This window comes from Scyliorhinus torazame, chromosome 7 (assembly GCF_047496885.1).
Source record: "Scyliorhinus torazame isolate Kashiwa2021f chromosome 7, sScyTor2.1, whole genome shotgun sequence".
Taxonomy (NCBI): Eukaryota; Metazoa; Chordata; class Chondrichthyes; order Carcharhiniformes; family Scyliorhinidae; genus Scyliorhinus; species Scyliorhinus torazame.
Window position 1 is genome coordinate 147,112,796 of NC_092713.1, and position 25,260 is coordinate 147,138,055.

Genomic DNA, 25,260 nt, shown 5'->3' on the forward strand with positions numbered 1-25,260 from the left:
GGAGGACCCACCTGCACTGGTAAAATGCCAGTGGAAGTGGGAAAAGACCCTTAATTGCCCTTTCATTCTCGATCCTTTCACAAGTGGGAACAGTTTTCCACATCTATTGTGTCCAGACCCGTCATGATTGTGACTACTTACATGAAATCTCCACTCAACCTACTCCTCTGCAAGGAACAGTCCCAACTTCTCCAATCTATCTATCTGAATTTCCTCATCCCTGGAATCATTCTTGTTAATCTTTTCTATACTCACTCCAATGCCATCACAAATTTCATAAAGTGTGGAGCCTATAATTGAACACAATGCTCCAGTTGACACCAAACCTGTGTTTTATACAAGTGTAACATAACTTGCTTGCTCTTGTACCCTATGCCCCTTTTAATAAAGCCTAGGATACTATACGCTTCATCAACTGCTCTCTCAACCTGTCCTGCCACCTTCAATGACTTATGTACAGAAACCCCCAGGTCTCTATGCTCCTGCACCCTGTTTCGAGTTACACCCATTCTTTTATATTGTCTCTCCATTTTTTTTCTACCAAAACCAATCACTTCTCTCTTCTTTGCATTGAATTTCTTCTGTTATCTCCCCATCCATTCCAACAACTTGTCTATGTCCTCTTCACAGTTCACAGTGCTTCCAAGCTTCATGTCATCAGCAAATTCAGAAACTGTGCACTTTGCACCAAGAGCTAGGTTATTTAATTATTTTTATAATTATTCATGGGGCATGGGCATCGCTGGCTAGGCCAGCATTTAATGCCCATCCCTAATTGCCCTTGAGTCAACCACATTGCTGTGGATCTGGAGTCACATGTGGGCCAGACCAGGAAAGGATGGCAGATTTCATTCCCTAAAAGACATTAGTGAACCAGATGCGTTTTTTTACGACAATCGACATGGTTTCATGGTCATCATTAGACTTTTAATTCCAGATTTTTATTGAATTCAAATTTCACCACCCGCAGCGGTGGGATTTGAACACAGGTCCCGAGAAGAGTACCCTGAGTTTCTGGTTTCCAGTGACATTACCACCATGCCACCGCCTAAATACATCAGGAAGAGCAAAGGTCCCAACACTGACACAGGAAAACATCCCAAAGCAGTTAGTTTACATGTGAGTCCACTGATCCTCGGCCTCCCTGTGATTGACATGTCTGCTGCTTTTCCCTTTTACCCCTTTTCTCTCTCATTTTTCCAACCTTGCTAAAATATGCCATTTATGAATAAATAGGTTTTTGGTCCTGACAAAGATTTATGCAGAGCTGGAATATCAATCATCTGCTTCTATTTCGTTATAGCTGTTCTGCAAAATCAGCATTTTATGTTTAATATAAAGCTTCCAATATCTTATATACAAAGCAGGCCATTCAACCCAACTTATCCACGTCAGTGTCTATGCTCCATAACAACTTCCTCCCAAATTAATTCATCTAACCCTATCATTTGTCATTGATGAATCTTAAATGTGTAGGCTTATGCCAGTAAATAGCTATTATTAAATGCACTAATCCAGTAGAAAATGTATGTCCATTGCTGTTATGTATTTTTAATGTTGATGTTAATATTACAATTCCTAAAAATAGAGAGCATCATCATATGTCACCTAGATGTTTACTAAACATTGGCTCTGTGATTTATATAGTTACCCATAGGGCTGGTCCCAAAATGTACCTGAATACTAAAGATTTTTTTTGGGTTGCTCTTCTGCAGAATTCAGTACTCTGTAATCTGTACCTTCAGTGTGATTCTTCCCAATCAACAATAGGTTTTGGGGATTAGGAGATTGGAGATGTTGTTCAACTGGGAAATAGCACGTCAGTCTCACAAATACACAAAATGTAATCTGTAAGCTTTAGATTGGGACATGAAAATCACCATTTTCCCCTAATCTATACAGAGGCCCATGGATGCTTGAAATGTCTAATGTGTGCCTATGACTGCGCAGATGCATTCCTCAAAAGTAAGCAGGCATTTGACTGTAAACTGCCTCATCAAATTGATTGCAAGACCCCAACTGTTTAGTCTGATAAAATCTCTCCGCGTCCTTTGAACCAACAGCGACTGCATTAATGTTTGCTCATAGCCTTTTAAATTCATCATGTATGGGAAAAATCAGTCCCTCACCTGATGAAAGCAAATATATTTTTTTATCAGAGTCTAACTGACAGACATTGTAAATGCATTAAAAGGCCTTTCAATAATGTTGTTCGGATTATATTACATTTTCTACACTCTGTCTGGCACAGGACAAGGTACGATATCCCCAATTGTGTACACATGTTGACTGTTTCTTGGGACTGACTAGTCCTAAGTGTTTACATGTGTGGTGATATGCATGTGCACGTCAATGTATATAGTTATCGGAACAACCTCCGACTAGCCAGTGGCGATACATATCCACCATGTGACTTGAGAGAGTCGGCAGTTGGTAGTGAGTCATGCTAGAGGACAATGCATTAGAAGTAGCTCCAGGAGAATTCACTGAATTCATTTATTAGTTACCGTTTGTATTACAGTTCATTAATTATCTTCCCACGTGTTAATCTTGATAATAAATGATCTTACAAGTCAAAGAATTAAATGTTCTGAGTGCATCATTACCACGGCCATAACACAGAAATAGCATGGTACCAAGAGTGTTGAACAATTCAAGATAACAACGGAGAAGACGGGACGAAGCAGGCTGAAGAAAGAAAGGAGAAAATTCTTCCGCCTACCAGGTAAACTGTGGCCAACTGGAACTCAAAGCAAGGAAAGACTGTTAACATAGGGATGGAAGGTTTAGAGGCATCCCACCAGCTTCAAGTCATCGGTAATGTAGATGAGAATTATTGTGTTTTTAAGCATCAATTCGGACTCTATGTTGTAGCCCTTGGCCTGCAGGTAGAACCTGATGAGAGGCATATTGCATTGCTGTTCACGGTAGCAGGTCCTTAAGCAATAGACATTTAAATTACCTTCGATTTCGACATTGAAGTGGAAAGCAAGAGCTAAAATGAAGTAGTAAAGTACTTTGATCGCTATTGATGTTGAAAGAAAAAGGAAACTTTTGAGTGTCATCTATTTTGCACGCACACTCAATGGGCGAATCATTTAATAGTTTTCTAACCGACTTGTGGTTAAGGCGCAGTCCTGCAATTTTAGTACTTTAAAATCATCGGTGATCCGCAATCAGACAGTGCTTGGGATATCAAATGATAAGGTACGTGAGAGACGATAACGGGAAGATGAGCTTCAACTGGAAAACGCTGTTAATATTTGTCATGCCTGCAAGTTAGCTACATAGTAGATTAGCGTGCTCAATCTGAAACATTTTGGTACCAATGTGGCAGAAGATGCCAGCACCTTAAGTACTATGACACAGTTAAAAATTAAATGTGGTCACAGTGCGGGTGGCCATTTTGAGCGGTCGACTGGATATACCATTTTGTGCCTGCAATGCGGTAATCAACATTTGCCACGGTGATGTCCTGCACTTCGGAAGGTGTGTTACAAGTGCAGAAGAACAAATCACTTTGCAAGGCAATGTTTCTCACATCCGACAGTTGACCAAACAGGACCAGTTAACCAAGTTAATGAGATATGCATCAATGACCTGGCTGCTGTGGACATGAATTTGACTGAGGACACGAGTCGTCCGAACAGCCAAAATGGCTAATGTTTTCTTACCATTTGTAGCCATATTGATGCAGATGCAAATACTGTTGTGTTGATCACCCTGGGGTAACACAGACTGCAACTGGATGCAGTTGTACTTGAAAGTAGACTCCAAACTTTGATGTTAGTTCAATACGTTTTATTGAACTTGTTAAGCAGTGCACACAGTTCGCTGTGGGTTTGACACTCTACTAATCTGAGCATGCTTGTTTTAACTAACTAGACCAGACTAGCTCTGAGCCACGTGTAGAAGGTGCTAACTGATATATACACTCTAGCTGTCACTACAGTTATCACCAGTGGAAAGAGGCAGAGTGTTGATGCCTCGTGTGTTTTATAGTTGGGGACCACCTTCTAGTGTTCTGCCTGGTGATTGGTTGTGTTCTGTCCTGTGTGTTGATTAGCTGTACTGGGTGTTTGTCACTGTCTGTCTGTATCTCATTATGTGCATGAGTGCATATCATGACAAATACCACAGAAGATATATGGATGATTCCGTTGATGGTTAATGGCACACTAATCAAATGCAAGCTCGACACTGGAGCAAAGGCCAACCTTATCACTTTGTCTGTGTTAAAAATGCTAAAGATGAAACTGAAAATGATTTGTCGGTCAGTATTACTGAAGGACTATAATGGTCATCAGATCACAGCATTAGGAACATGTGAACTCGCAGTAACTGTTAAAGACAGAACGTGTATTATTACATTTTCCATAGTGGAGACAGAGCACGAATCCATCATAGGAGTGGAAGGGTGTGAAGCGCTTGGGCACGTTAAGCGGGTTTACAATGCAGAAAACATGGCACCCTGCCAGCACACATCGGTAGAATCCATCATAAAGGACCTTCCGGACATATTTCAAAACTTTGGTACTCTGTCGTTCACGTACCGCATCCAGTTGAAGAAGAATGTGAAGCCAGTTGTACACACAGCGAGACATTGCCTGCCCCACTGAAGGACAAACTGAAGGCTGAGTTGGACAGAATGATGGCTCTAGGAGTTATCAGGCACAGAGAGGAACCTACTGACTGGGTTAACTCTATGGTGTGCGTAAAAAAGCGGAATAATGACCTACGGATATGCATGAATCCCAAAGACCTGAACCTTAACATCAACAGAGAGCGCTACCCAATTCGGAAGAGGGAAGAAATAACCTGTGAGATGGTTGGAGCGACATGTTTCAACAAGTTGGATGTGTCACAAGGTTTCTGGCAGCTCAAGCTGAACAAAGCGAGTACAAAGCTGTGCACGTTTAACACACCCTTTTAGCGCCATTGTTTCCTGAGGATGTCATTTGGCATAATCTCTGCATCAGAGATCTTCCATCGTGCCATGGAACATATACTCAAAAGCTTACCAGGTGTCCAAGTCTATGTGGATGACACAATAATGTGGGGGTCCACTCGCGACGAGCATGACAGAAGGCTTCTCAAGGTCTTACAAAGGAGAGGGTAAAATGGCCTGAAGCTTAATAAAGCAAATGTCAAAGTGGGGTTGACAGCATCTCCCTCTGAGGGACAGGCTCTCTGCACAAGGTGTGCGGCAGAATAATGAGAAGATAAAGGCTCATTTTACAATGCCACGTCCCACAGATAAAAAAGGCATCCTACGGATCCTGGGGATGATCAACTTGTTGGCAATTTTATTCCCAACCTCGCATCCAAACCTCTCACCTACGAGATATGATAAAAAAGGACGTAGTGTTTCAATGGTTTCCCAGACATGGGCAGGAGTGGTGAGTATTGCAAATCTCCTTGACTGCAGTGCCAGTTCAAGCGTTTTTTGACCCTGCAAAAAAGACCAAAATTTCATCCGATGCATCTAAGGATGGCCTAGGAGCGGTTACTGCAGCAGAGTGCAGACAACAGCTGGCATATGCGTCCCAAGCAATGTCAGAGATGGAGCACAGATATGCGCAGATTGAAAAAGAATGCTTTGGGTTAGTCAATGATTTGGACAAATTCCATGATTATGTGTATGGTCTTCTGATGTTTTCTTGTGGAGACTGACCAAAGGCCACTCGTCTCCATTGTATAGAATTTGTGCAAAATGTCCCTGAGATCCAGTGCATGTTGATGAAACTCCAACATGATGATTTCAACCTATTCTTTACACCAGGCACACACCTCACTGTCTCTGATACGCTTTCTTGAGCCATGGGCATTAAAGAGGTACACCTGGTTGATGAGGGCTTACAAGTCCATGTCGATCATGTCGCTGGATCTCTTCCTGTCTCTGATGTGAAGTCGCACCTAACAAAGGAAGAAACAACCAAGAACATAGTCCTACAGAAAGTAACCAAGCATCTCCATGAGGGATGGCCTAAGGGTTTCTGCTTGGGTTCCTACAATATGAGGGCAGGGTTGAGTGAGGCAGATGGATTTCTGCTGTGACAGCACAGGATTGTGATCCGCATTCTTTGAGGCCGCTCATGCTCAAGGAGCTCCATGAAGGGCAGCTGGGCATTGAGAAGTGCAAGCGCAGGGCCAGGGACACAATTTATTGGCTAAGACATTGCAATCATGGTTGACAACTATGGCACTTGTCAAAAGTTCCAGTGCAAACAGAGCAAAGAGCCAATGCACATCGGTGAAGTCATCACAACTCCTTGGCAGTAGGGGGGCATGGATCTTTCTCACTTCAATGGAAAATCATCGATTACTTATCTAATTACCCAGAGATAGAGCAGCTAGCAAACTCGGCTGCTCGGTATGTCATCCAACATGTGCAAGGGATTTCTGCCCAGCATGGCATACAAAACACTATCTTGTCTGACAATGGTCTCTGTTTCAAAAACTATGAGAGGACTGAGTTCGCCCATTGTTATGACTTTATGCACATTACTTCAAGTCCCTTTTATCCCCAGTCAAACAGGAAGGCAGAAAAAGGCGTGTGCATTGTCGAACAGCTGCTGAAAAAAGCCATTGACAGCCAGGAAGACAGGTGTCTGGCACTTTTGAACTATCGTTCTGCACCACTTTTCAATGGGCTGTCACCAGCACAGCTGCTAAGAAATAGACAGCTACGAACGACCCTACCTTCCATTGCAACTCACCCTGTGGATCAAGGACTGGAGTGGAAACTGCTTCTTCAAAAAAGGATTTTATGACGGATCTGCAAGGAAGCTCCAGCCTGCATCCAGGTGACACTGCTAGATTGGAGGATGCCAATGGAAACAATTGGGTAAGGCTTGCAAAGGTTTTGCAACAGGCAGGTCCATGTTCGTCCTCGTCATCACTGAGGATGGCTGAGTCTTGCGAAGAAACCGAAAGCTCTGTTGAAAGTTTAACATCCCTTTTTTTGAATCCAGCAGAAGAGTTGAAGAGGATACAGACCACGCATCAGAGCCAGCCATCAGAGAAATATCCACAGCAATAAATATAGAACAAGCAGGAACATCAACAACAGATGAAGGTGGAACACGATTGCCTACTCAGCCATTGCTCAGGAGATCAACCAGATTACGACGTAAACCTGACAGATTGAATTTGTGGTGAACTGTGTACAGTACATGACTAAAGTTAGCATGTCATGTTTTGTAAAGCACAGTTACATTTGTAAATGTTAACACTTCCAAAGGAAGGGGGATATGGTGATATGCATGTGCAGACCAATGTGTATAGTTATCTATCAGTGTATACAGTTATCAGTATATTCTGGACTTAGTGTTATGTAATGAGCCAGACTTGATTAAAGATCTTAAAGTAAGGGAACCCTTAGGAGGCAGTGATCATAATATGGTAGAATTCAATCTCCAATTTGAAAGAAAGAAGGTAGAATCAGATGTAAAGGTGTTACAGTTCAATAAAGGTAACTACAGGGGCATGAGGGAGGAACTGACGAAAATCAACTGGGAGCAGAGCCTAGTGGGAAAGACAGTAGAACAGCAATGGCAGGAGTTTCTGGGAGTAATTGAGGACACAGTACAGAGGTTCATCCCAAAGAAAAGAAAGGTTATCAGAGGGGGGGATTAGGCAGCCATGGCTGACAAAGGAAGTTAGGGAATGCATCAAAGCAAAAGAAAAAGCCTATAATGTGGCAAAGAGTAGTGGGAAGTCAGAAGATTAGGAAGGCTACAAAAACAAACAGAGGATAACAAAGGGAGAAATCAGGAAAGAGAGGATAAAATATGAAGGTAGGCTAGCCAGTAACATTAGGAATGAGAGTAAAAGTTTATTTAAATACATTAAAAACAAATGGGAGGCAAAAGTGGACATTGGGCCATTCCAAAATGATGCTGGTAATCTAGTGATGGGAGATAAGGAAATAGCTGAGGAACTAAATAAGTACTTTGCGTCAGTTTTCACAGTAGAAGACATGAGCAATATCCCAACAATTCAGGAGAGTCAGGGGGCAGAGTTGAATATGGTAGCCATCACAAAGGAGCAAGTGCTAGAGAAACTAAGAGGTCTAAAAATTGATAAATCTCTGGGCCCAGATGGGCTACATCCTAGAGTATTAAAGGAGATAGCTGAAGAAATAGTGGAGGCGTTAGTTATGATCTTTCAAAAGTCACTGGAGTCAGGGAAAGTCCCAGAGGATTGGAAAATCGCTGTTGTAACCCCCCTGTTCAAGAAGGGAACAAGGAAAAAGATGGAAAATTATAGGCCAATTAGCCTAACCTCGGTTGTTGGCTAGATTCTAGAATCCATTGTTAAGGGTGAGATTTTTAAATTCTTGGAAGTGCAGGGTCGGATTAGGACAAGTCAGCATGGATTTAGTAAGGGGAGGTCACGCCTGACAAACCTGTTAGGGTTCTTTGAAGAGATAACAAATAGGTTAGACCAAGGAGAGCCAATGGATGTTATCTATCTTGACTTCCAAAAGGTCTTTGATAAGGTGCCTCATGGGAGACTGCTGAGTAAAATAAGGGCCCATGGTATTCGAGGCAAGGTACTAACATGGATTGACGATTGGCTGTCAGGCAGAAGGCAGAGAGTTGGGATAAAAGGTTCTTTTTCGGAATGGCAACCGGTGACGAGTGGTGTCCCGCAGGGTTCAGTGTTGGGGCCACAGCTGTTCTCGTTATATATTAACGATCTAGATGATGGGACTGGGGGCATTCTGGCTAAGTTTGCCGATGATACAAAGATAGGTGGAGGGGCAGGTAGTATGGAGGAGGTGGGGGAGGCTGCAGAAAGATTTAGACAGTTTAGGAGAGTGGTCCAAGAAATGGCTGATGAAATTCAACGTGGGCAAGTGCGAGGTCTTGCACTTTGGAAAAAAGAATAGAGGCATGGACTATTTTCTAAACGGTGACAAAATTCATAATGCTGAAATGCAAAGGGACTTGGGAGTCCTAGTCCAGGATTCTCGAAAGGTAAACTTGCAGGTTGAGTCCGTAATTAAGAAAGCAAATGCAATGTTGTCATTTATCTCAAGAGGCTTGGAATATAAAAGCAGGGATGTACTTCTGAAGCTTTATAAAGCATTAGTTAGGCCCCATTTAGAATACTGTGAGCAATTTTGGGCCCCACACCTCAGGCAGGACATACTGGCACTGGAGCGGGTCCAGCGGAGATTCACACGGATGATCTCAGGAATGGTAGGCCTAACATACGATGAACGTCTGAGGATCCTGGGGTTATATTCATTGAAGTTTAGGAGGTTGAGGGGATAATGAATGGCTTAGATAGGGTGGATGTAGGGAAGTTGTTTCCATTAGCAGGGGAGACTAGGACCCGGGGGCACAGCCTCAGAATAAAAGGGAGTCACTTTAGAACAGAGATGAGGAGAAATTTCTTCAGCCAGAGAGTGGTGGGTCTGTGGAATTCATTGCCACAGAGGGCGGTGGAGGCCGGGACGTTGAGTGTCCTTAAGACAGAAGATGATAAATTCTTGATTTCTCGAGGAATTAAGGGCTATGGAGAGAGAGCGGCTAAATGGAGTTGAAATCAGCCATGATTGAATGGTGGAGTGGACCCGATGGGCCGAATGGCCTTACTTCCGCTCCTTTGTCTTATGGTCTTATGGTCTTATGGTATGACCTCTGAGCAGAAGGTGGCATATCGATCCACCATGTGACTTGAGAGAGTCGGCAGTTGGTAGTGAGTCATGCTAGAGGATAGTGGCATTAGAAGTAGCTCCAGGAGAATTCACTGAATTTATTTATTAGTAACCGTTTGTATTATAGTTCGTTAGTTATCTTTCCATGTGGTAATCTTCAGAATAAATTATCTTACCAATCAAAGAACTAGATGTTCCATATGCATCTGTACTCCGGCCATAACACAGAACTTAACACTCTGCAGCATTTAACATATTTCAGTTGGATGAGTTTATCCTAATGAGTTTGATAACAGATATCTATCGTATTTGCTTATGGTTAACAGAACACGAGACATGCCCCTGGTGCGTCTGAACACACTGGAACAATTATAGTTCAAGATCTCTCCTGTTTTGTTTCTTTGTAATTCTTTGATGAAATATTCCAGATGATCTTGATGATTTAAAAGCAATTAGTTCTGACCAATTTGAGTGTTTACTTGAGCAAAACAAGGTTCTTACAGTTGGTTCATTCTGATGGATCAACTACAGGCCGATAGGAAATATTGTGAGTAGCAATTTGCAGGTGAGATCATTACAAGCCCTCATGAGTGCAGATGCTATTTGAAATTGCCATTATGATCTGCCTGGTCTTAACATTGTCAGCAGTTGTTAGGTGTTTTTGTGTGCTCAAACCTCTTTACAAATATGGGACGCGATTCTTCGTTTCTTAGGTGTTGATGCAGATGCAGAATTCGTGGACTTGCACAACAGCAAAACTGGACGCTGATCTGAAGACCCTCCTGGACATGGTTGAGGAGAGGAGGATGACCCTGTACCACAGCCCGGGAAGGAGGCTGCCAGCCACCACCATTCGGTGTGTCTGGGTTCAGGTGGCAGAGGCACTGTGGACCAGCCAGCAGTGCCAAAAAAAACTGCACGACCTCCTCAGGGCGGCCAACGCGAGTAGGCAGCACTGTGCCCCTGACACTAACCCCTGTTCCACACACCCATAACCTGACACCCTGCCCCCTACCCGGAGGGCGGCAGAACCCCCAACCTGCACCACATGCCGGCACCCATACCGGACGGCGTGGCTGGTGTCCTGCCCAGAGCGGCAACCAGCTACCCAATCCCTGGGTTGCATTTGTCAGACTGTCTAACACTGTCAGTTTCAGTTTCCCACCCCCTCCCCGAAGAGAAGACCAGGAGCGGAAAGAGCCAGGAGGAGGACCACTGAATCGACGGCCCCTCACCATGGCAGAGGAGAAGGTCCTGGAAATGGTTGCCCTCATTCCATGATCTGGCACATGTGTCGCACTGTCTCCTGCTCAGCCAGAATCATCGATGGTATGGCCAATCCGGCAGGTCCTCGAATGACAGGCCCAGCTGGTACACATGAGGCCTCATGCAGCGCCTCCGTGGCACCTTCTCCTTCATAGCCTGTGTGGTGACTGGCTCTCCATCCTTGGCAGCTGCCATCTGATCCTCTGCGGCACGCTCCGCTGCTGCACGCTCCGCTACTGCAGCTTCTTCCTCCTCCTCAAGCAGTGCCAGCTCATTCAGCCACAGGGCATCCCACAGGGCTGCCACAACAAAGAGGAAGGCCACCATTGCTGGTTGAATTCCAATATCCATTGTCTGCAGGGGTTTAAAGGCCAACATGTTAGCATGGTGTGTGCCTGCATGCCCAACCAGATCCACTGAGCTGCACGATGATTCTGGTTGTCACCATGAACTCTAGCCCTGCAGGCCCCGACTCCCGGCCCCATCACCGCACCCCTGGCCCTGTCAGTGCCTGGCACAGTGGGGGCCTCTGGCCCTGTCACCCATCCCTGATGTCAGGGGTACTGTTGGCTGGCACTGCCCTTGCCAGCGGTACGTTCCATGGCCCCCCTAGGCGCTACTGTGGGCATTTCCCTCAGTGCCCAAGTGCCCAAAATTCTGCTTCCTAGAGTTTATGCTTTATGTCTGAATGTATATACACCACATTGTTCCATCTTTGGAACCCCTTACATTTGTTTCTGATACAGCACTCATCAAATAATCCACATAAACTGCATCTTTATTGTACCTTGTACAAATCGTGTACAGAAATACAGAAATGATGTCAAGTTTTCCCCATCCCATTGAAAACTATATATAGGCTTGTGATGATATAAATTATTTACATTATTGTAATGCAATATTGATGTATGCAATGGCTGCATTCCTACATCCTTATTAAAATATGGTTATTTCTGATTTCTTCACATGTACCGAGAATCAGCTTCTGGGTATTGTATCAATATTGTAGTTTGGCAGATGCCTATAAACAATAACAGCTTGCATTTATATGGTGCCTTTTTTATTTGTTCACGGAATGTGGGCATTGTTGGCGAGGCGAGCATTTTACTGCCCATCCCAAATTGGCCTTGATGTTGAAAAAGCTCCCAAGCTATTTCGTAATCTAATAATCTTTTATTAGTGTCACAAGTAGGATTACATTAACACTGCAATGAAGTTACTGTGAAAAGGCCTGAGTCGCCACACTCTGGCGGTTGTTCGGGTACACTGAGGGAGAATTCAGAATGTCCAATTCACCTAACAAGCATGTCTTTCGGGACTTGTGGGAGGAAACCGGAGCACCCGGAAGAAACCCATGCAGACACGGGGAGAATGTGCAGACTCTACACAGGCAGTGACCCAAGCCGGGAATTGAACCCGGGTCCCTGGCCACTAACCACTGTGCTACCATGCCGCGCAAAGAGGTGCACTCAAATAAACAATGCTGAGTTAACAAAGGAGGTATTTGAGGTGGGTTGTAATACGACTCAAAAGAGGGGAGAGGCAGGGAGTGTAGGATAGAATTTCAGAACATAGGGTCGAGGCAGCTATAAACACAGCTGTGAATGGTATAGCTAACGGAGGAAATGTATCAGAGGCCAGTGACAGAAGAAAGAAGAGCTTAGGCGGTGTGTTGGGTGGATTAATGTAGGGGCGGGGGAGGTTAGGGGAGGGGTAGGTTCTGGAGAGTTTGGAAGAAGATGATACGAGTTGTAAATTGTAGCATGAAGGAATGGGAGGCAGTGTAGGTCAGTGAGGACAGGAGTGATAGGTAAGTGGGACTTGATGTGTGATTGAATATGGATGGCAGGGTTTCAGATGATGCAAAGTTTACTGACGGTGGAGCAACGAAAGCTTATATGAATAGCATCGGAATATACAAGACTGGAGGTGACAAATCACTGATGTGATGCAAAATAAACTGATAGATGGGTTGAATACAGGCAGAGGTGGGTAATGTTATGTGCCGAAGAGGATTTGGCGCAGAAACTCATCTTGGCTGGTTCACTAGTCTCCAGCATATTCTGTGTATATTGAAAAGGTACTCAGCTGACTAATGTTGTGTAACTTTCCATTGATTCTATTTCTTATTGGTAAACTGTTCAAATTGACTATTTTACATAATATGCTACACCTTCCCACCAAAGTAGAATTTTTAAAGTAAAATACGAATGAATTTTATTTTGCCATCCAAGATTATTTAAATGCACTTAGGTACAGTTTCATCTCAATACCAGGTTGATGACATGACTTGCTTCTTCTCTTTGCTTAGGCAGCAGATTCATCTTGCTTTATGGAAGCCAGTTAGTCGCCAGCGACTGGTTGAATCCGGCACAGGTGGTGCTCTACCACCAGCAGAACAGCAGTGGTCCCTGGGTAATGGAGTTATGTGGGCGCCGCCTTACTGACCCCTGTGAGCATGAGTGTGACATGGACACAGGTGAGGCTTACCTTTATCGCTGACGTTCAAAGTTCTGAGGTGGTGACTTGCATTCTGTTAGAAGCACTGATAACAAGTTTCTGTACAACAAAAGCTCTACAGAACTTATCATGGATCAGTCTCTGGAAGGGTTTTGGGGACAGATTGGTAAGTAGATGTGGAAGAGGAGAATAAGTTGACCTGATGGGAGTTCTTACATCAGGGTAGGTTATATATTTTTTTCCTTCCCCTGACTTGAACAGTTTATTCATTTGTTCAATATACAGAAGCTAACCTGGCTCAGACTCTCAGCAAATGCAATACGACCTTGAGAGTGAAATTAATTGAGAGACAAAGTGTACACACATAGAATAAGAGGATCGTCTTTCAGAACCTCTTGTTGAATATTCATGACAAGTATACCTGCAAAGTTAGCCCTCAAGAGCAAATGGCTAAATCGGTGATAATTAATTTTGCTCTACCTATGGATGTGATTATTCCAATAAATACATTATGAATTTTTGTACTCCACATGTTTTTTATGGTCTTCTGGCACAGTGGGCAGCGTCCCTGCCTCTCGACCAGAAGCTCCAGGTTCAAGTCCCATCCCGGGATTTGATGGCCAAGGAAGATGCTTTCTTAATTCAGTCTGTCATGTGAGAATCCCTTTAAGAAAAGTGTGTTTTATCAAATGGCTGCAGTGATGTCATGTGTGGGTGGAGCTGGAATGTGATTCTGCTTTTTACTTTTGTTTTGAGCTGGAAGCTCTTTTTTGGCTCTGTGTTTTAGTTTTGTTTTCAGTTGGAGAGCTTCATTCAAACCAAGCAGATGTATACTGGGCTCTCGTTCTGTATGTTAAACAAGGTGTTTAGATCACTTGATAATTTAAAAGTGGTAACTGTTTTCTGTAGAGAATTCAAACCTACTGTCTTTGTTAAAAAGTGTTTTGGCTCATGGATGTTGTTAGGAAAGTTAGTTAGGGTTACCTATAGAGTACTGTATCTTTTTGGGGGATTATCAGTGTTGGTAGTTGGTAAGATGTTTACTGTGGGTTTATAAAATGTTAACTGGATTCATAGAATAAAAATTGTTTTGTTTTAAAAATACTTTAGATCTCTGTTGCATCATACTTGTACTTGTGTTCCCGATAGCCAAAATCTATAAAAAGTTGTGGGTCCAGTGAACTCCTTGATATACTTTGGTGTTCTCTAAACCCTGGCCCATAACAAGTCAAACAAACTGAATGTCATCCTGCAAATCCAATGACTGGTGGTAAGAGCAGGAGATACTCCTGTTCAGCCTCGCTCGAAGCAGAGTGTTAGCCCTCAAGTTATAAGCCCCTGACAATAAATTAATGACCTGTGCCAGGAATTGATAGCGATGGAAACGGATGAAAGTCTGCCTTGGTGCACCACTAGGTGCGGGAAAAGAATTGGAATTGGAACATGTGTTTATGAGTTGAGTTCAAAACATTCAAGCTCTCTCAAATACAAGCAAGGAGAATTTTGGTCTACTTCAGTTGTTTCGCATTTCTGCAATAATCAAATGTATTTTGTTACATATTTAGGATTTAAAATATTTCCCATAAAACTACATTAAACTGTTAATTGTTTTCACTGAGAAATAAGAAATAAATAAAAGGTACCTTTTGTGGGACTCTAAGAACTGTGGTACATTACTTTTTATGTTCCTTTAATTGCTATTTGATTGACTTGTTGAAAGTTCTGTAGTATGTTTGAGTCAAGAACAAGTGCATGGCACAGGAACTGGCTGCTATTGAACCTTCTGAGTCACAAACATTTCACTTGATGTCAACTTTGAGGTTGCATCAACAATTGTGAGATAGAATATCCTTATTAAGTTATAACGCAGAACTAGACGACTCATTTTGAAGTAAGAAGAGTGTGAATACGACTGAAATGCATAGTTCACTAACTGAGCTGTGAATACAGCGACTTAAAATGTGTGCATGGATTCCCAATGTGTGCAATTATGCAAACTATTAATTTTGTAGCACAACATTGAAACTGTCAATTAATTATGTCAATTTATTAATGATATGCCATGAGCAACAGAACATTTAATTTCCATATTGAGCATAACTTACTTGTCTATGTCAACAGTGCAACTTCCACTGAGATGGTCAAGAAAGTCCCAATCAACAAACTCCAATTTTCTGAGCCATCGTACATCATTTAACTTAATTTTCAGTAAGCTATGATTAGTTGCCACTGCAGATGTTAGGGTTTGTCCTTCTATAAGCTAAAATATAGCCAGGTTGCCATTTCCGCCACACAACTGATTTCACGGCAGATCATACATCCAGTGGTGCAAGATAACTTAAACTGGAGCCTCTTTCAGGATAAATATTCAATTCATGCAGGGTATGGGGAAATCAAGCAACTTTGCAGAAGGGCCTTGACAGATTAGAGAGACTAAATAGCAAAATATCTTCCAGTTCCACCGATTGTATGGATGGGGTTTTGCCTGGCCCGCACCATCTGCTGCCAAGGTACCTAGCACGGGGGGTTTGCCACCTGCGGGACTGGAAGATCCCGCCGGCAGGAAATTGTCGGAAAATTCCGACCATGGAGTGCACAACTCATGACAGTAGCTCAGTTAACAGAGGCACTCAATTGAAATGAGTGATCTTGAGTAATATCTTTGGTCCCACCTGCCATTGGAATCATCGATAATCAATGAACTTTAATTTAGCCCGCTTCATCCCCTGCAGCTGGTATTCCAAGGAGATGCGGAAAAATCCTGGTCCCTGTTTGGTGCTGCTCTCTGCTTATGTGTGGAGTGGGTGCATGTATGATGTAAATATGGACTGGGTGTCCTGAAGCACAAACATCGTCTACCTGATTATTCTCATTCAGTAACTTTGGTGTGACACCACATGGCACAGCCGTAAGAACAATCCAAATATATCCAAAGGCTGCCCCAGAGTTTTGGCTGAGCTGATGTTCATAGTGGGTGATCGGCAGAACGTTAGAATAGTTCAGCTCATTTATGTGACAGATTAAATTAACCTTCATGGTCAACAAAGCAAAACTATCCAACCTGTGGTACTTCCTCATCAGCAGGCTCCAAGGTTGCCACCTTATTCTTTGGACTGGATGGACAAGTTGGCATGAATGATGGATTCACAAATTTCTGAAATAAATGTGATACTTTTAATAAAGTTTATTTCCCCATTTACTTCTTTGTTCATTCTTTGGCTTTCAATGAACCTTCCTTATAAGCAAAGTGAATAAAGTCAAAATCTTCTCCTATTCCAATGCCCCTCGATTGTCTGTTTTGAAATGGCAGATGATGCTAAGCTATGTTAGTTTTACATTGATAGGTGGATCAATACAGGCAAACATCTTGGTATGGGATTGATAAGAAGTCAGTAGAAAAATGGGAACAATGTGTACAAAACTGCAAGATTGTAGACTTAAAAGCTGTTGTTCCTCAGGAAAATGATTTAACAACTACTGGTGTGAAACACAAAATAATTATCTGTGAAAAAGTGGTAGCCAGGAGGCCGTTAATGAAGTATCCTGATAGCTCGAATAAATATACAGTTAGCAGATAAATGCGTCTGCTGCCAGGAATTGACTGGTCCATAATCCAATTACCAGCCCCACAGATATCTTTATGAGAGTTAAGAACATTTGTCTTGTAAAATATCACAGGAAGACTTTAGTCAGCACTGCCAAATTGATTAGATTAGGGCTAGAAATGTGTTGTGTATGGTGTGTGCTGCCCTTGTTAAGTACAACATGGGCACTATTACTCTGTTTCAAAGGACACATTTCATAATTTTTAGATTGTCATTATTGAGCAGGAAATAGTTTGGCGTCAGAAAGTCTACTCAACAGAAGCAATGAAAATCTGATTTGAGCTGAGTGCGAGCAGACTAATCATAGTGCACACCTCTGTGAGCAGTAATACTTTTAGTTGAATTCTGAAAGATTCTCTCTAATGCAGAGGAGTACTGTCAAGCAAGCACTGTTTTATCATGATTCTGTTCAATCTTAGTTTGACCCACATTCCGAATGGACTGATCCATAAGATTTCACAGCGATGTGATCACTCCATCTATGGCCTTAACCACCTTCATGACAGCACATAGGATGGTCATAATTCTGATGGCTATCAACTGAGCCGGAACTTCTCTTTCCACTTGCTGGGACTGCCCGGAACAGGGTATAAACTTACTCCCAAGACATTACAGTGGTAGATGGCAAACAATATAAAATTATTTGCTGATTGATAATTATTTGTCCATCTCTCAAAACTTTGCAAAGAACTTTAATCAGTTGAGAGAAAAAATATTGCAATGCCATCACTTGAACAACATTTTTTATTAGTGTGACAAGTAGGCTTCCATTAGCACTGCAATGAAGTTACTGTGAAAATCCCCTAGTTGCCATACTAGTCGGGTACACTGAGGGAGAATTCAGAATGTCCAATTCACCTAACACGTACATCGTTCGGGACATGTGGGAGGAAACTGGAGCACCCAGGTGAAACCCACACAAACACCGGGAGAACGGGCAGACTCCGCACAGAGAGTGACCCAAGCCAGGAATTAAACCCGGGGTCCTGGCACTGTGAAGCACAGTAGGAGTCAGGGAGGCAAAATTGGACCCCACATTGCTGATTGGTCAGCTGTGAAATGGATTCATAACCAGCCAATGTTTATTGTCGATAGCATGTTCGCAAAACACACAAGAAACTTGTGCCACCACTATTGTGAGAGTAAATTTCATTGGGCCTTACAGTGTTGTTAATGGTGATCAGTCGAGTAATTCAAGAGGGCATTAGATGATTACTTGACTGCAGGGGCATGGGGAAAAGACAGAGGAATGGCACTAAGTCACGTTGCTCATTTGGAGAACTGGTGCAGTCACGATGGGCTGAATGGCCTCCTCCTGTGCAGTAACAATTCTGTGATTTTGTGATGGTGCTACCAAATGACAGGAGAGTGTTTGCGCAGACACAGCTACTCTCAGGACATGCGTTTCTTACACTTTTAGGTTGATGTTAACACTGTGAAACATGACATATCTTTGTTGTTTCACGATGCAGCTGGTAGGTGTTATTGGGCTATCACATTTGGGAGTGTTGCACATTCTTGACTTGGCAGCTTGTATTGTTCTGCTGTGTATGCCTATTGTTCTATATGGGACATAATCAGTGTCCTGATGACCTTTAGAGCACACACTTTCACATACTCTTCCGTGCACGTTATTGTATGTTTGACAGACGGTGCAGAAATTGTATTTCAAGCTTCAGGTGAAGAATCTTTGCACAGCCTATAGATTACAGGCCCAATTTAACGGTTAAAAAAAGTCCCATTTTGAGCGTGAATAGTGGGGTGTTTCTCGGCGCTTGCCGTGCTGAGAATGACCCCGCTATCAAACGGGGTTGTGTTTTTTTTGGGGCCATTAGATCATTAGATCTCGCGAGGCGTCCCGGGCATCCTAAATCTCATAAGAGGTCTCCTGCGAGATTTAACGGCCTTCCTGCTCGACAAGGCCATTCGATCGGGTCCTACATTTGGAACAAACTTCATTGATAGCACTCACAATCTATAAATTACATAAGCAGTACAACAATGCAATATTTGTGTACGTAAATTAAAGGGGCATTCGGACATAGTACTGCTCCCACAAAGTAGATTCTTTAGACACTTTAAACGAAGCACAGACTGCATAGAATTTGTTACAGGCATATTCTAGCTTTAGTAGGTATTAAAAATAGATTTGGGACAATATTTTATGGCCCCTCCCGCCAGCTTGATTTTCCGGTCCTGCCAAAGCCATTGGAGGTTTTCAACGACTTGCCGCATTTTACAGCCCCACCCCCTCCATGGGATCGTAACATTCTGCCGACGAAGATTCTGTGTACCGGGCAGCACGGTAGCACAAGTGGATAGCACTGTGGCTTCACAGCGCCAGGGTCCCAGGTTCGATTCCCTGCTGGGTCACTGTCTGTGTGGAGTCTGCACGTTCTCCCCATGTCTGCGTGGGTTACCTCCTGGTGCTCCGGTTTCCTCCCACAGTCCAAAGACGTGCAGGTTAGGTGGATTGGCCATGCTAAATTGCCCTTAATGTCCAAAAAGGTTAGGAGGGGTTATTGGGTTAGGGGGATAGGGTGGATAGGGTGGGTCGGTGCAGACTCGATGGGCTGAATGGCCTCCTTCTGCACTGTATGTTCTATGTTCTATGAACTTAAGTTAGTGCTCTTCAAAAAGTAATGTATTGAAACAGACACTGAGATGTTTCTGCGTAAAAGGTCCTGCCCAAATTGAAGCATTGAATTATCATAACGCTTGAAATAAAAACAGCAGACAGTCAGCGTCTGGAGAGGGCAGCTGAACTAATATCCCATGTGGGTCCTTGATTGGAATTTGGGGGTTATAGAGTATTCTGTGGTGTGTTATGGAAATATGTACACAATGGACTGATTTCCGCCCCCGCCCACGCTGTATTTTGTTCAGTGATGGAGGCAGCTCGCCATTGGCTGCCAGTGGAATCTTCCGGTCCCACTGATGTCTACGGCGCTTTGACTCGCCCATCCCGCCGCCGAGGAACCCACCTTCAGTGGGACAAGAAGATCCCGCTGGTGGGAAGGGCCTGAAAACCCTGCTCAATGTCTAGACCACAATACAGGCAAAACAGATTGCAGAGAGAAGAAAACATCATTGAATTAAATGGTGCCATGACATTAAAGAAATAATGAAGACAAGCTAGTAGAGCTAGACTGCTGCAGATTATACACAACTAATCAGGTGCTTAAGTTAACAGAGCAATCAATTCCTGAGAATTGGCATTGTAATTTTCACCAGTTAAGAAATACTGTATTGAAAGGAATGGAGAGTGCTTCAGTGCAGAGGAATCTGGGTGTCCTCATGCATGAATCTCAGAAAACTAGTATGCAGATACAGTGGGTAATAAGTATAGCAAATGGAATATAGCCTTTATAGCTAAAGGGACAGAGTGTAAAAGTAGGAAAGTGTTGCTGCAATTGTTCAAGGCATTGACGAGACTGCACCTGGAGTGCTCTGTACAGTTGTGGTCCCCTTATTTGAGGAGGGATGCAGTTGCATTGGAGGCAGTTCAGAGGAGGTTCACTCGATTGATTCCAGAGATAGGGGGTGCGATTCTCTGCTCCGATGGCAGAGTGTTGGTGCCGGCGCCAAAACGGGAGTGTTTCACTCCGCAGTCGGCGCCCGTTCCAGGACCCCATTCTGCACAGTACAAGGGGGCCAGCAGGGGCGCGGCAGGAAGCACGGGGGCGCGGCCTCGGAGCAGCATCGGAGTCGCGGCGCCACGCAATTGATGCGGCACCGCGTCGCACATAAGGCGATGTGAGCGCACAGGCTGCCGATGGAGCAACATGGCGCCACGCCGAGCAGTGCCCCGGTTCACCGATCACGACCTGGAGACGCTCCTGGATGCCCTCGAGGAGTGGAGAGGGCATCTGTACCCTGGACCCGGCCAGAGAGTCCCACCCAACGTGGCCCGGCATCTGTGGAGGGAGGTGGGCGCGGCCGTCAGTGCCATCGCGTTAACACCCAGGACTGGCGAGCAGTGCCACAAAAAGCCCAACGACCTACTGAGTACCCAGAAATGTGCCCATGGCACCAACCTCCCTACCCCCCACATGCGTAACATCCAACTCCTCCCCGGGGGACGGTACAACCACAGCCGTGTCCTGCATGGCTGCAGCCACCCATGCAAGCTGCGTTGGCCGTGTGCTCTGTGCACCCATACCAACATAGATTCATGTGCATGCATTGCTCATTCCCCAGCCCCCCCCCGGGAGAAGAGCGCCCAGAACCAGCGAGAGCATGCCCGAACCGGAGGGGGTGAACCTGACTTGCGGCCCCTCAACATCCCCGGGAAGAGGGCACTGAACGTAGCTGGTGCACCCGAGGACCGGGAGATTGCCCATGCCGAGATCGGGGGTGCGCCACCAAGGGAGATCCCCCCCTGCCTGGTCCTCAGCACTCTCTCCTCAGCCCTTCTCCCTCAGCACACTACCCCCCAGCCGTTTCCCCTCAGCACTGTCCCCTCACCCCATACAGCGACCCATACCCCCCTCCACCTGCTTAACCATGATGGTGTATTGTGTGTCGCAGGGCCACGCGGTGACCGACCCGGAGCACCTGGCAGACTGATGTGCCATCAATTATACAAAGACGAGTTGTGGAACGAAACTGTGGCTTTAATAAACGAGAACCTGCTGGCAACTGATCCCGAACTGGGGCAGGGCCAGAGGTCGGCCACCTTTATACAGAGCCTGAGGGGAGGAGCCACAGGCGGAGCCAGCAGAGACAACAAACAATATATACAATACAGGAACAGTGGTTTACCACATTAATCCCACTGTTAAAAAAAGTGTCCGGTGGGGGTGAAGTGGACTTAAAGATCGAGTCTGTCGGGGGCTTTGACCTTCCGCCGTGAACGCCTCAATCCCGGCTGTGGTGTGGGCACTGGTGTCGAGACCTGCGTGTCTGGGAGCGTGTCGTCTTCTTCTTCGTCCAGTAGTTGAGTCGGTGGAGAGGGAGACTGACGGTGTAGGGGTGGGGGTGCTGGTGATGGTTGCTGGGGGGCCTGTGGGTGCCAAATTCCGAAGTAGCCGAGAAGCTGTGGAGGGAGACGGAGTAGGGCCGGGTTGGTGGTGATGGTCACTGGGGAACCTGCGGGTGCCAAATCCCGAAGGGAGACTGTCCTGCCGCCCGTCATGGTGTGCCACGTAGGCATATTGTGGGTTAGCATGGGGGAGAAGAACCCTTTCGATCAGGAGATCCGATTTATGACTCCTCGCATGCTTCCGGAGGAAGCCGGGCCCTGGGACTGTCAGCCAGGACGGGAGTGAGACCCCTGAGGTGGACTTCCTGGGGAAGACAAACATTCGTTCATGAGGGTCTCATTGGTGGCAGTGCATAGGAGCGACCAAATGGAGTGGAGCACATCGGGAAGGACCTCCTGCCAGCGGGAGACTGGGAGACTTCTAGACCATAGGGCAAGAAGGACGGCCTTCCAGAACGTTACATTCTCTCTCTCCACCTGTCCGTTACCCCAGGGGTTGTAGCTGGTAGTCCTGCTTAAGGCGATGCCCTTGCTAAGCAGGAACTGCCGCAACTCGTCACTCATGAAAGAGGAACCCCGATCGCTATGGATGTAGGTGGGGAAACTGAATAAGGTGAAGATACTGTTCAGGGCCTTGATGACAGTGGCAGAGGTCATGTCAGGGCATGGAATGGCGAAAGGGAAACGTGAGTACTCGTCAACAAGGTAGAGGAAGTACACGTTCTGGTCAGTGGAGGGCAGGAGCCCTTTGAAGTCGATGCTGAGGCGCTCAAAGGGGAGGGAAGCTTTTACCAGGTGTGCTCTGTCTGCCCGATAGAAGTGTGGTTTGCACTCCGTGCCGACCTGGCAGTCCCTGGTCACGGTCCTGACCTCCTCAATGGAGTAAGGCAGGTTGCGGGCCTTGACGAAATGAAAAAAACGGGTGACCCCCGGGTGACAGGGGTCATTGTGGAGGGCCCGAAGTCTGTCTAGCTGTGCGCTGGCACATGTACCGCGGGATAGGGCATCTGGAGGCTCATTGAGCTTCCCAGGTCGATACAAGATATTGTAATTGTAGATGGAGAGTTCGATCCTCCACCTCAGGAACTTGTCATTCTTGATCTTGCCCCGCTGCGTGTTATTAAACATGAAGGCAACAAACCATTGGTCAGTGAGGAGAGTAATTTGCCTGCCGGCCAGGTAATGCCTCCAATGTCGCACAGCTTCCACAATGGCTTGGGCTTCCTTTTCGACAGAGGAGGTCAAATTTCGGAGGCCTGAAGGGTACAGGAGAAGAAAGCCACGGGCCTGCCCGCCTGGTTGAGGATAGCAGCCAGAGCAAAGACACACGCATCGCTCTCTACCTGGAACGGGATGGACTCGTCTAATGTGTGCATTGCGGCTTTGGCAATATCTGCCTTGATGCGGTTGAAGGCCAGGCGGGCCTCAGCCGTCAGGGAAAAAGTGGTAGATTTAATGAGTGGGCGAGCCTTGACCGCATAATTGGGGACCCACTGGGCATAATAGGAGAAGAACCCCAGGCATCGCTTCATGGCCTTGGGACAGTGGGGGAGGGGAAGTTCCAGGAGGGGGCGCATGCGGTTGGGGTTGGGCCCGAGGACCCCGTTTTCCACCACGTAGTCAAGGATGGCTCGGCGGGTTGTGCGGAAAATGCATTTCTCCTTATTATATGAGAGGTTAAGGAGCTTAGCGGTGTGGAAGAAGTGTCGGAGGTTAGCGTCATGGTCCTGTTGGTCATGGCCGCAGATGGTGACATTATCCAGATACGGGAACGTGGCCTGCAGCCCGTACTGGTCAACCATTCGGCTCATCTCCCGTTGGAAGACCGAGGCCCCATTGGTGACGCCGAAGGGGACCCTGAGGAAGTGGTAGAGGCGGCCATCTGCCTTGAGGGCAGTGTATTGGCGGTCCTCCGGGTGGGTAGGGAGCTGGTGGTACGCGGACTTCAAGTCAACAGTGGAGAAGACTTGATACTGTGCAATCTGATTGACCATATCAGATATGCGGGGAAGGGGGTACGCATCAAGCTGCGTGTACCGGTTGATCGTCTGACTGTAGTCGATGACCATCCGGTGCTTCTCCCCAGTCTTGACGACCACCACTTGGGCTCTCCAGGGGCTGGTACTGGCCTCTATGATCCCTTCCCACAGGAGCCGCTGGACCTCTGACCTGATAAAAGCCTTGTCCCGGGCACTGTATCGTCTGCTCTGAGTGGCGATGGTCTTACAGTCCGGGGTGAGGTTAGCGAAGAGCGAGGGTTGAGCGACCTGAAGGGTCCCGGGTCTACAGACAGTGAGGGGGGTCAGGGGTCCACCGAACTTCAAGGTAAGGCTTCGGAGGTGCCACTGAAAATCAGGACCCAGTAATAGGGCAGCGCAGAGATGAGGGAGGACGTAGAACTTGAAATCAGCGTACTCTACGCCCTGTCCCGAAAGGGTTGCGACACAGTACCCCCGATCTCCACGGAATGTGATCCGGAAGCCAGGGAGATTTTCTGGGTCACGGGAAAATTGGGAGGGAGCAGCGCCTTACCGTCTCTGGGTGGATGAAGCTGTCAGTGCTCCCGGAGTCGAAGAGGCAGGTCGTCTCGTGCCTGTTGATCCGGACGGCCATCATGGTGACGAGTTCGGTGACGAGTTCGAGACTGGTCGAGGGTGATGGAGGCGAGCTTCGGAAGCTGGGTGGACTGGTCGAGAGTAGCGGAGGCCAGAATACAACTGGGTGGGCAGGGATTCAGGGATTCAGGGAGGCGGCGGGGTGATTCCAAGATGTCGGTCCCCACGGGTCACACGTGGCAGGTGGCGTCGAAGATGGCGGCCCCCACGGGCCGCACATTGTGGATGACGTGGTAGATGGGGGCAGTCCCGACAGGCAACACGCAGCGCTGTTGCTGCTGGGTCTGGAAACTTTAGGAACAGGTCGGGCCTGGCAGGCTTTGGCGAAGTGGCCCTTCTTTCCGCACCCGTTGTAGATCACGCTCTCTGCTGGGCAGCGTTGTCTGGGGTGCTTACCTTGGCCACAGAAGTAGCATCTCGGGCCTCCGGGGTTGGCGGATTGATGCGCGGCATAGGCTTGCGGCGCACTCGGGTCGGGTGATGGCGGCGCCCACGACGTCCACGAGGGTGCTGCGTGGTCGGAGGTGAAGGCATCCATGTTATGGAAGGCCACTTCCAGCAAATTTGAGAGCTGCACTGTCTCTTGGAGGCCGAGTGTACTCCCTTCTAGCAGGCGCTGGCAGATGTAGTTAGATTTTATGCCAGCGTCATAGGCGTCCC

General features: G+C 46.1%; 1 protein-coding gene across 4 annotated transcripts in view; it reads left to right on the forward strand.

Moving 5' to 3' along the window:
• The window catches only part of astn1 (astrotactin 1), a 4,064,875-nt gene that overhangs the window by 1,682,193 nt on the left and 2,357,422 nt on the right, over positions 1–25,260 (forward strand). For all 4 annotated transcript variants that reach the window (XM_072511608.1, XM_072511609.1, XM_072511610.1 and 1 more), the window contains one exon: positions 13,248–13,415. In XM_072511608.1, coding sequence (XP_072367709.1) covers positions 13,248–13,415 — 168 coding nt within the window. The remainder of the gene's footprint in view (positions 1–13,247; positions 13,416–25,260) is intronic.